At 41.7% G+C, this 12,512-nt stretch overlaps 1 protein-coding gene across 6 annotated transcripts in view; it reads right to left on the bottom strand.

Moving 5' to 3' along the window:
• The window catches only part of DIP2C (disco interacting protein 2 homolog C), a 298,537-nt gene that overhangs the window by 48,351 nt on the left and 237,674 nt on the right, over nucleotides 1-12,512 (bottom strand). For all 6 annotated transcript variants that reach the window (XM_082192146.1, XM_082192150.1, XM_082192147.1 and 3 more), the window contains 8 exons: nucleotides 12,311-12,425; nucleotides 9,696-9,835; nucleotides 7,172-7,308; nucleotides 5,719-5,927; nucleotides 4,807-4,921; nucleotides 2,066-2,267; nucleotides 1,076-1,185; nucleotides 172-252 (listed from right to left, as the gene is read on the bottom strand). In XM_082192146.1, coding sequence (XP_082048272.1) covers nucleotides 172-252; nucleotides 1,076-1,185; nucleotides 2,066-2,267; nucleotides 4,807-4,921; nucleotides 5,719-5,927; nucleotides 7,172-7,308; nucleotides 9,696-9,835; nucleotides 12,311-12,425 — 1,109 coding nt within the window. The remainder of the gene's footprint in view (nucleotides 1-171; nucleotides 253-1,075; nucleotides 1,186-2,065; nucleotides 2,268-4,806; nucleotides 4,922-5,718; nucleotides 5,928-7,171; nucleotides 7,309-9,695; nucleotides 9,836-12,310; nucleotides 12,426-12,512) is intronic.

Here is a 12,512-nt window from a genome sequence, read left to right as displayed (position 1 = left end):
TTGAAGTTTTTTACAAGTATTATAAATGTTTTTTCTGCTTGGGGTACAAGTCTATTTTAGGCAATTTTATTGGGATTTGTTGTTTTAAGGCTTTAAAGGGAATTGTTTTGTGCTCCAAGCCGCTGCCCAAAGGATACCCCCGTAATGTAAATAAAACCCAGATATCCTTACCCTACAATTTAGCAGTGTGTAAAGCACGTGGTCAGGAGTTGTTTGCGCTCTCCATTGTAAGACTTCTGAGAGAAACAGGAACTGTGCGCAGTGAGGAAGACAACATCAGAGAGGAGAGGAGAGGTAAGAAGCATAATACTCTATTAAACATTTTTAAAAGCATTTTTAGAGAGCTGCCCCTTCCCCTCTTGGACACAGCTGCCAGTTATACACATGCATATATCATTGTGGAGGAATAAACTTAATACTTTTGGGAATGGAAAACTGAAAAGGCAGGATATAAGTATTTTAAAGCCAAGAATTTAAAATAAACTGCTGTACTACATCTTGTTCATCAATCAACATAGCAATGCTCTATTGTCTTAAGAGGCTTAAAACCGTTTAAGACTGTGAGATACGCCTGCATGGGTTATATGAACAGGAAACAATATATCCAAGAGATATATTCAATGAACATTTATAGGAATTATTGGGGCAACTTTAAAACGGAATACTATTCATAACAATTATCACGTCAGCCATAAACACACACACACAAATATTCTCAAAGACAAAAAAATATGCATTTTAGAATCAAGTCTGCAAGTGCTATAAAGTGATAGCCACATCTGGTTTCTGTATCACATACTGGCAATGAAATAGAGGCCTGTTCACACAACCATCAGTTCAGTGAAACCTGGCTTTTAGAATTTATTCATTTATTTGAAGTATTTCTATCCTGCTTTTCCAGCATGTGTTCAAAGAACATTGCAACCTTACTACGAGATCTGGAAATGACAAGAAAAAAACTTCTATTCCAGTTTTGAGTTTGCCCGCATGTGTCCAATAAACGCGGCACGTATCGTACAACAACAATGCCATTCTGTGGAGCCCCACAACCTATAAGGAAGGTTATCTGCTTTACCTTTCTGGCTTGATCGTTATCTTCTATTTGACCCAAATCTCTACCGCTTGCCTGAGCAATTCTTTTCCCAGAGACGAGATTCCCCACCATCACAGAGGCAGGGCCAATTTCTGTAGAAAGATGTTTACAGTACAATAAAACAACAACAACAGGCAAGTACAACAATGCAAAACTCAAACCTACTTTAGATGCAAACCTATCTCCTACTTTAGATGCAAATGTTCAGCACACAACAGAATAGGTTCCCTTTGTGGGCTGGTTTCCCCTTGATATTACTATACAACCATAATAAACAAGAATGACTGACAAGCATTTTCATGGAGTGACACACACATACCTAGATGACAACAGAACAAGAACATAAAAACATTTCCACCTCTGAAGAAGAGGTCAACCGATATGGCTAAGGTGACGCCAGAACCATGACTCTTCTAACCTGGATACGTTAATAAGAAAATATAGCTTCCCGTCTACAGAATTTCGATGACTCGCAGAGGTGGAGGAAAGTTAGAGAAGCTTTACAAAAAGAAGAAGAACTCATGACAGGCAAGGAGACATCATTGACCAGTGAGTTTTTACCTCTAGTTATCATTCTCAGCTAATCTCCCTAGAGCTGGAGGAGCAGGGAAGATTAGATGAACCAAGATAACAGACAATAAAAAGCCTACCGCCCAGCGGCCTCTCCTTCCTTCTCATCAAGGTGAGCCTTTCCAGATTTCCACTACTGCTGGGAGGCTCAACAAACACCACAGCCCAAGGGAAACATGCAGCAAGTTCACAGAGGAGCATCAACAGCTTGTATCTTCAATTGGATCAGAATAATTTTCTGCAATACCTATGTACTAAAGTCGGCGTCTCAACGACTACTGAACATATCATTGTAGACAATACTGAGCTAGATGGAGCACTGATCTGGCCCAGTAGAAAGGCAGCTTCCAATGTTCCTAAAGTATCCAGTAAGCCTATTATTTATGGAGCCATTGAGCTTACCTGGCTGTTTTTGTCTTGGTTTAGGCAGGTTTGTTACACAGGTGTGTGGACACATCAACACATTACAGGGATGCAGTGCTCCTTCGAGGAAAAGCTGCTTCGTTTCGGATAAGTGGATTCCACCTAGAGGAGTCTTTGGGAGTGTGTTTGCTGGTACCAGGGCTAGGCAGTAAACTCCCACTTGATGAATACTGTCTATAGCCTAGAAACATTAAAAAAGGGAATTTAATGCAAGGTCAGATGTGCAAGGAGGAGCTGTAAAAAAGTATTTGGAAACTCTCTACCCTCTAAAACAGGCATGTCCAACTCCCAAGAGACTGCGACCTACTCCCAGTATAAAAATACTAGCTGTGATCCACCCACTGTCATTACCAGGAGTTGTTGAGTTTTTTTATGGGAGGATTACCCAAAGTTGTTGAGCTTTTTTAAGGGGAGGGAGATAAGGAACACCCAGGAGATCACCCAGGAGAACACCCAGGAGATCACGATCGACCTGAGACACCCATGCAATCAACCAGTAGATCGCAATTGACCTGTTGGACATGCCTGCTCTAAAACAATAATGTGAATCCAATAATGTACTGTGAATTCAAGACATAAGTATAAAAAGTCTGAGACTGTCAAGATTACTCAGTTGGTGATCTCAAATAAGCAAACTCAGAGACACAAAACATGTCAAAACCAAATGGTCCATGGCTCCTTAGTCACTGTGCACATCAGCTATGCACTACAAGCCAAGACTAATTATACCTATGAAAAAGTAAATTTTATTTTAATCCAGTCGTGTACACTGAAGCAGAAATAGCCTGTTTCAATTATTTTTTCACCATATATGTATGTATGTATATCCTCCTACAACCATGGATTTCAAATTGCTACAGAGGCAAGAGAAAGAGAAGAACACGTTCCTGTCTAAGTCTTACTAGCTCACTGTTTGTGTATGAAAACCGTAGAAGAGGAGCCTGGATGAACTGTCCGCTCTCTGCCATGAACTTCCAGGTTAAAAGTATGCCAATTATGGAATACAATGAACTTCTTCAAAACTGCCCAGAATCTCAAAACATACTGGTTGTCCTCACAACAACAAATGAGACCTTGCTCTTACCAGAACACATATTCAAAATATTATAGCTTTAGACAACAACAAGGAGTACAATATGGTCTATACTACAAGAAGCCTGTGTGTCCCAACACTGACAAATATGCAATAAACTCATGGATTCCACCAGAGTGTCATTGTAATGACCCAAAAGTCTAGCAGGGATCAAGGTTCAGAGTCTGAGGTTGCAGGCGCCTCCAGCTATGGAATCAAACCAGGTCCAGAGCTTCAAGCCTGCTCCTGGAGATTGGAAGACCACTGAGTCTGGGGCTGATAGACAAGAGCCCACAGGAGCAAACTTCCATAGCATTAGGATCTGTAACCTTCTCCTGAGCAATCTGATCCTGGTCCTGCACTGCAAGGAGTGCACCAGAAGGGAGGATACAGAACTGATAAGGATGCTTAAAAAGGCTCAGACTTAACCCTATCAGAGGAAGTTGTTCACGTGGAGCTATCCGTGGTCCTGCAACACCTGGCCTGTCTTGCTGCTTTCTCTGTGGGATCCAGCATGAGACTTAAACATGACAGGGGACAGTGATATCCAACTGGTGCCATGCCCAACGATCCAGCCTTAGCTCCAACCATTGATTTAGCAAGGGAGCATTTCTGATCAGGTTTCTTGAAGCATGAATAAAGAAACTTACTTCATCTGCAGAATTCCTCTACTTAAAAGGGACCTCTACCAAAAGTGATTACAAAGGCAATCCATGTGACACAAAAAAGACTGAGAGACCACCACCCAGGTAAACAGAATTAATTCTGACTTGCTTTATTCTGCTCAGCGTTGCTACTATAGGGCACACTGCTAAATACAATGTGAAGTAAAATGCACAAGGCAATTAAAAACTCCCACCTCCCCGACTCAGTACCATGCTACCTATGAGCTATGACTCTCATTACCCCACATGGTTCATTACACTTGAAACAAAACCACTTTGAAGCATTTTCTTTTTTCAATCAAGTATGCAATAGAACCTGGAATGCTATGCTGCCACGTTTATAAAACTTCCCATGCTCTCTCTGAGTGCACAAGGCCTCAAAGAAGAAACATGTGTCAAGGGACCTTATATGCAACCACCAATATCTGGCACCTTCTGTGCAAACACACAGTGGGGAGGGTGCTTAATCCTGTGGGCTGCAGCGAACCCAAGACCTGAAGCAAGTTCTCCACACCAAAGTGGAAAAATGAAGAGCCACTAAGCAAGGCTGGTATCACTTTTGTGCTTCGTATCCTGCTGTGTATTCTCCACCGGCATGGAAAACCACCTTTCACACGCCATTCCTTGATTTTTCTTAAAGTTCATGCAAGTCCACAGCACGGTTACTGCTACTCTAATCAGAAGACAGGGGAGAAGCAGTCGCTTGTTCCAAGAGGCGGTGGAGGAAAATTAAAATTAACTCTTAAAGTCTGTCCAAACAAAGAATATGACTCTTTGTGCAGTGGAAGATTCCAGAGAGGATACAGAAGGATTAATTGGGTGGCAGTGAGAATGGCTTTTGTTTTGTATATTGATGTCTCACCTCTGTATGTGAGGAGCAATAGATGGAGAAATTTAGGCTCATGCTTCCAGGGAAGGCGAGGCACATCTGGCCACCCAAACTTTCCATTTGACCCTGCGGATTACAGCTTAAGCAACTGTACCTGTAGCACTCTGCTCATCCACTGAAAGCTGTCTTCCTCTGTAGAATCCGGCCTTTGCTCAGCAACGATAACTATCCTCTCGTCGTGAAGAACGCTCACTGAAAACACTGCTATTCTGTGGGGTGTGCAAACCAGGACAGATAACTGTGTAAGAATACCAAGTGCAGAGAAAACTGTATTTCATTATCCTCTGTGACTCATTACTCATTAGTTATGCAATTGAGAAGATTGGGGCTCCAGTTCTTATTTATTCTAGAAAAAGCCAGCTGCACGCAACACCTACATGATTTTAAAATAGAGCACTGCTGAAGAACAGCTTTTATAAAAGAAGAGCTTGTTTCAGATTTCCAAAGCTTAACACAGAGAGTCATCGCAGAAGATGTTATTGCTCTATATATGATCAAGCCCATCAATGCGGCAGAAAAATAAGGCTTAAAGCAACACAACAGCAAAGAGCCACCACTTTCCACATTTTTAATTATATGCATTTGGCTCCATTTGTGACACACCGTCAATGGAACGCCCCTTCCCAGAGAAACTTGCCTACTCTGAGGTCATTTCAGTACCAGGAAAAGCCCTTTCTAATTTCCTTGGGCTTTTTAATTTGCTCCTGCTCTAAATTTGCTTTAGCTTTGCCACTATTTTCATGATTCGTTTTATGTTTTCTTACTGATCTGCCTTTCTGTAGAAATATTTACTTGTTTTTGGTCTCATAGCAAAGCTGTTTTGAGAACCTGGTTATACAGTGGCATATAAATGCATAAAATAAACAATGGTTTTTTAAAAAAATAAAAATGTTTTTGCTATGGCTTTTTCTGGAATGAAAAGAGCATCTGCTCTAAACAATGCAAATGCCTTTTCCACAATCCAATGTTTATTTATTTATTTCTGGGGGAGAAAAGTGACGCAAACCTTCCCCTGTAGACAAACTTCATTGGTTCCACCGCGAGCGCCGTGGCTACAATGTCATCTGCGTTGTGCCTCCGTCCGCTGACGACCATCAGCCCATCCATTTTGCCAACAACAAAGACAAGCCCACCTGGACCAATAAACCCCAGCAGTCCAGTTCTTATGAAAGGGTATTCACTGATTGGGGCACCTGAACTGGTCATAGGGAACACCTGCAGGAGAGAGAGAGAGAGAGAGAGAGAGAGAGAGAGAGAGAGAGAGAGAAGAGAAGGACATCAACTTTTATTTTGTTACTGAGTTGGCTCTAGAGCAAGAGTGTTCAGAAAATAGGTCGGGATCCACTGATGGATCTCTGGGCGATTCTGTAGTACATTGACAAGGGCTCCTGACTTTCAGCTGTTTAACAAGAGCAACATCTGAACTGCTTTTCCTTCCTGCCTGCCCTAAATTTGGCTGCAGAAATGAAGGAAGCTCAGGGGAAGCCAGGAGTGGGCTTCTGTAGGGAAAAATTATGAGCTCGGTTCTGATCTATCTGCAGCCCCTTTCCCAAGATGCACAGAGTCAGGTACATTCATCCTTGTATCATAAAACCATGCATAAAACACACACATTAAAGTATGCATCCACGTTACAGTCAATCCTTCCCTTCCCTTCCGATTAAATGGTTTCCAGTATAAAATATTTAACGTTTTGAAAGAGATAGCGTTTTCCTCTTTTAAAAAAGGTTCTCCATGAATTCTTGTTCCAACTGAGTGAGATGTGGGGCTCAGTGGCAAAGCATATGAACTGCATGCAGAAGACTGCAAGTTCAATCCCTGACATCTCCATTTAAATTATCAGGTAGGAGATAATAGGAAAGACCTCTACTGGAAACCCAAGGAAAGCTATTGTCTGTGACTGTAGGCTATAATAGGCTAGATGTACTACTTGTCTAGGGACGCGGGTGGCGCTGTGGGTTAAACCACAGAGCCTAGGACTTGCCAATCAGAAGGTCGGCGATTCGAATCCCCACGACGGGGTGAGCTCCCGTTGCTCGGTCCCTGCTCCTGCCAACCTAGCAGTTCAAAAGCACATCAAAGTGCAAGTAGATAAATAGGTACCGCTCTGGCGGGAAGGTAAACGGCGTTTCCGTGCGCTGCTCTGGTTTGCCAGAAGCGGCTTAGTCATACTGGCCGCATGACCCAGAAGCTGTACGCCGGCTCCCTCGGCCAATAAAGCAAGATGAGCGCCGCAACCCCAGAGTCGGTCACGACTGAACCTAATGGTCAGGGGTCCCTTTACCTTACCACTTGTCTAACAAAACCGCTGGGAAAGTTAGTCAGTAGTTTTGCATGTCCACCAAAAAACAAAACAAAAACCCAACAAACCCTGAATCATTAGCAGTAGCACTAATCCAAAAGCATTATTCAAACTTGAAGGGCTAAGCAGGGAACAGACTTGTAGAACTCAAACTCACCTCAAATGTGTTTTTGGTCATTCCAGATAGTCCATAATAAGATGTACCTGTTGCAATAGCGCATACGCAGAGTTCCCCTACTTCATCTGTCCGACAGAGTTGAGGAACTCCATCAGGCTTCACGGCACACATTATGGCTATTAAGAGAAGGCAAAAAAGTGTTGTTGTTTTTTAAAAAAAGAAATACGGTTTGCAAGTCTTGCAAAAGATGCATGTAGATAATAGAACCAAACTGTCAAGTTGATGTCATAGTTTTATCGCACAGTATTCATACAACCATTAGAGATTTTAAAATCTAATTTTGCACCCTGCATGGGGTGTTAGATGTGGCTTTAATTGCTTGCGCTGTCTTTCAAGCTCTGAAAAAGCTAATACGAAAGATATCTTGAGTTAGCTTTCTACCAAATGCCAAACTTCTATTCAGCGCCGGGAAGGGTTGTCACGGTAACTACTGTTGCCAGCACACACACACACACACACACACACACACACACACACACACCTTTTCCCAAAGAATAAGGTTTTTGAGTGCTATAGCGAGAAGAGAAAGCTACAGAAGCAATTCTCTGAACAAAATCACACCTTAAATCTTGGGTTGAGGTTACACACTAGGCATTCTGTTTCAGAAAGCGAAGTGGAGTTGGGTGTAGCTCTGGGACTTCTCTCAGAGAAGGAAAATGTATGAGGTGAAAGCGAAGTATTCGGGTGTTGGAAAAAGTCAGAGAATGAAGAAAACCATCAAGCAGAGGCTGGGGGACTTATTTCATTTTCTTTGGTAGGGTCCCTACCTCACCCTAACAGTTTAAATGGAAACACCTGCCTGAAAGACTTTTTTGCATTTCTAATTAAAACCTAAAGGTTGCATTTCAGCTGGCAGAAGACCTTCGTTAAAACTCAGCGCGTTTTACAAGCAGCCACAAAAAAACCCCCACAAGATGCAGCTTATATCCAGATAACGAGGCACATAATTGCAGTCATGTCATATAGCTACTCAGGATGTGAGCTAACACCTGCACTTTTGGAGTCTCCCTGGGAATGTGGCCATGGAGACTCTTAAGATGCAAATTTACCACTGGAAAACTGTTAAGGAGGATGCATGTAGAAGGATAAGAACAGCCCCTATACGTATTATTAGGGACGCGGGTGGCGCTGTGGGTTAAACCACAGAGCCTAGGACTTGCCGATCAGAAGGTCGGAGGTTCGAATCCCCACAACGGGGTGAGCTCCCGTTGCTCGGTCCCAGCTCCTGCCAACCTAGCAGTTCGAAAGCACGTCAAAGTGCAAGTAGATAAATAGGTACCGCTCCGGCGGGAAGGTAAATGGCGTTTGCTGCTCTGGTTTGCCAGAAGCAGCTTAGTTATGCTGGCCACGTGACCTGGAAGCTGTAAGCCGGCTCCCTCAGCCAATAAAGCGAGATGAGCGCCACAACCCCAGAGTCGGTCACGACTGGACCTAATGGTCAGAAGTCCCCTTTACCTTAATACTTATTATTAGGGTATTCTTAATTTTTTTATTTTTTTTAAGGCTGGGGAGACATGACACTGTCAAGAAAAGAAGTCTTCAGGAATCAGCCTGCACTACAACTTCATAGGGGATTATTCCACCATGCTAAAAGTTTCTCCGCCTCCTAAGGCTTCTGCTGTTTCCAATCTTGGCCATAAAAGGGGAATGCCATATAGGACTCCTGATTGATTGCTTCTGCAGTAAATCCCGAGACAAGCATATGTTTAGAAATGGGAAAGGAGCCAATGTGGCAGAGGAAAGAAGGTTAAGCAAGAGCCAGAATGCCTTTATAAGTGCAAGGCTTTGCAACCCATTTCCATCCGCTGTGAAAAGATGCAGCAAGGCACCCAGCTCCACATTAGCTGTGGCTGTAGAATCAGATAAAGACACAAATTTAGGGTGGGGAAGGAGAATAAGAGTTCTGAACATAAAGGAAGAAGAAAGAAACCATCACCTAGTCACAGTTTTATAACAAAGAAGACAAAAAGGGGTGTGTTTTCACGTATGATTTATTAGAGGCCCTTTCATGGAAAAACCTGGCCTTACATAAAAGGAATTAAAGCTTCATGCCACTTTTGGAAGTTCAGACCCAGGATATCAATCTAAAAGTTATCACAACCTGCATTTTTTTTAAAAAAAAATAAATTATAATAACTGTATACACATGTTCCATAGAGGAATACGAGGGCACTGAGAGGGGAAGAAAATATTTTTTTAAAGTTCCTGAAAAACTGACTAATGGAGTTGGCACTATTTGGAAAATGGTGTGTCTATGAATCATGAATACGGTCTATGGTTTTTGTTCAATTTGCTTTGAGTTTTTTTGGCATGCCCACAGTTCAGACCCTCTTCATATATATAACTGCAGAGATTCCCAAGTAGGGAAATTACAACATTTAGTTTAAAGCTATTTATCTAAGCTGTGGAAATCTGGCATGTCTTTGAATAACACAGTTTTTGTTTTGTTTTTAAAAGCAGATTTCCTATTTTCTGGCAAAAGCTGGGGGGGGGGGAGCCTTACCTCCTGGCATCACCAAGCCAACATCTTGCACTGTTAAAACAGAAAGCTTTTCTTCAGAATCCACTCTGATGACTCCATAGGTAAGACCGTGCATGGACAGGACCCCTCTGCCTGGCGGCTGATTGCTATCATCTGTTGGCCTGCAAATATACAGAAAATGTCAAATAGACAGCAACTCTCAATCTGCAATGTTTTATATACCATATTTTTCGCTCTATAACACACACCAGACCATAACACGCACATAGTTTTTAGAGGAAGAAAACAAGAAAAAAAAATTCTAAACGAAATAGTGGATATATGATTTTTGTGGTTCATGCTGTGGCCACAGACATGTGATCTGACAGTGAGTTTGGAGTAGCCCAATGCAAAAATCCTGAGGATTCATGTGGATCCATGCTTTGTAACCACGGAGGAGGGAAGGAAGGGGAACCATGGATCCTCTGCTCACGACTGCAGCAGATCCCCCCGCCACCCGCAGGCATTCCCTCCATAACATGCACAGACATTTCCCCTTACTTTCTAGGAGGAAAAAAGTGAGTGTTATGGTGCAAAAAATACGGTACATATCAATACACAGAGGCCACAAGATTATTATTTTTAAAGCTCTTTAAACTGTCCCATTTCTGATCTTTTTGCCTTGACACACAAAACCAGCCGAGCCTAGCCTATTTTATGTCAACACAAACATACATCTTTCATAGGACTCTTGAAGGTGAGAAAGTACAAAAGAGGAAATGCGTCAAAGTGTTTGTTTTAGTGACACGGCTCTTTCAACGCAATGCCATTTTTAGTTATGGCAGATGTTTTCACATAGTGCAGGCAGATCCCAAGACATATTCCAGATCGAACAGTGAAGTGAGTGTGCCTCTCTGCCTTTTGCAATACGTACCAAGAAACTGCTGCCTGCAGGGCTTATCTTTAATTACTATGGCGTTCCCCACAATGCATGAACTACTAGATGGGTATTAGCTAACCATGTTCATTAAGAGGGGGGAAAGATGGCTGGTGCCATAAATTTAAATTAAAAGATGCTAAGGGGCTTTTCCCTTCCTCCCAACATGATACCAGCAAAAAAGGATTGAGCACTCCAGTTATGGGAGGGTTTTAATGTGCATTAAGGCATAACAAATGAGAAGCTGGTAAACGGCCGGCCATGATTAATGTCATATCCATCATTTAGAAGGAAGGCTCAACCACACTATTGATCAACATTATCTCTGAGCCTGTACCCTTCTGCAACTGTCATGCTGAACATAATACCACCTTGTGTATATTTTTAAGGTGAGCTTTGCCCCATCATCACTCAACGCTGATACAAATAAGCTGTACAAGTACCGCAAAAAGAAAATAAACTTTATTAGAGAGAGTAAGCTTAGATCCCAATACTCATCTTGCATATAGATAATTGGTTTATGGTTTTTACTGATTTCCATTGTGTTTAAGTGTGCATAATGCATGGTTTCTGGAAGCAACTCAAAACATTTCAAATGGATGAGCAGAGAGCATTATTGCTGTGTTTTCAAACTCTTGGTGTTAACTTGCAAAGTCCTTAAAGTCCAGGGATGTTAGGCATGCATCATGAATAGGGCTTCAAAGTTTTTGTTGTGGGGTTAAAAAATGCTTTGACTGTTTGTAGGTTGCAGCCCATGTTTCTAAAGATACATGCACAAATTTTGTCCTGCCTAAAAAGGAATATCCAATAAGAAGAATCAAGAACAAAATGTTCTGCATGCTACCCATCATCTGGTAGCCTGACAATGATTTCGAATCATTGCTGGTTTGTTACTGAAGAATTCGCCATGGCACAAATGCCACATGTCAATGAAAGTTAAGTTAGAGCCATGCAAAGCCTGTCACCACATTGGTAGTCTGCTCTCTGTCTGTGGGACCTTCTCTTTTTGTCAATTTTATGCTGACATTTGTATTGTGAGATAGGCTAAGCCAAAAGATGGTGCCCCGCCCAAGCTTATCCACCAAGTGGGAATCTGAACCCGGGTCTACCTGGTCCAACAGTGTAGCCGCTACACCGGATCTATAAGCTACTTGTTTGCCAACAACACCATGTACCTCCTCAGGTAAATAGCTTTCATGTATGTTTTGTGGGTGAAACCATGGACATCAGAATACAAAAACCTTATTGAAACTCTGTAAAGGAAGTAAATAAGAAGATGATCCTGAAAAGATTCAGATGCCAGAGAACATTCAAAAAGCTATCAAAAGAAACCAAATATTTTAGAGCAATAGTCTTGTATGCAGTTTTTTTTAAGTTGAGAAAATTAACTTTTGAAAGAAAAGGGGGGGGGGAATTAGAATACAAAAAGTTTAATATAGCTGTCTGAAATATATAAATGTCTTGTATCCTGTAATACTTTAATGAGAAACACTTGAACAAGATATCAGAACCTTTTAAATTTATAAACTGATTAATTAAAAAGAAAGAAAGAAAATAACAAAGAATTAATAACAAGAAAGAGTGACTTAAAGTTTCTGATCCAAAGAGTTCCTAGAGGTCCAGTGACTGATATTTTCCATTTATTCAATTCTGGGACAGCTGTATGCATGAAGCTATGTTGCCTTCAGGATCACTCATTTTAAATTTAAATATACAGTACCTTCTAATAGCCACTGTGAGAGCCTCTGGCGAACTAGCACAAGGGCAAATGACTTCTTGTCTGAGGCCTTTGCTTTGGAAGACATTAAGAAACGCATCACAAGAGGAAATAGACCCTGGAGTAAAAAGAAAATCTGACATCAATATAGGGTCTATATGCAATAAGCAATGTTTCCAGGACAAAAATAGAGCAATTATGAGCA

This window comes from Podarcis vaucheri, assembly GCF_965113315.1.
Source record: "Podarcis vaucheri genome assembly, chromosome: 12".
Taxonomy (NCBI): Eukaryota; Metazoa; Chordata; class Lepidosauria; order Squamata; family Lacertidae; genus Podarcis; species Podarcis vaucheri.
The sequence above is the reverse complement of the archived record's forward strand: the minus strand, read 5'-3'. Positions and strand labels throughout refer to the sequence as shown.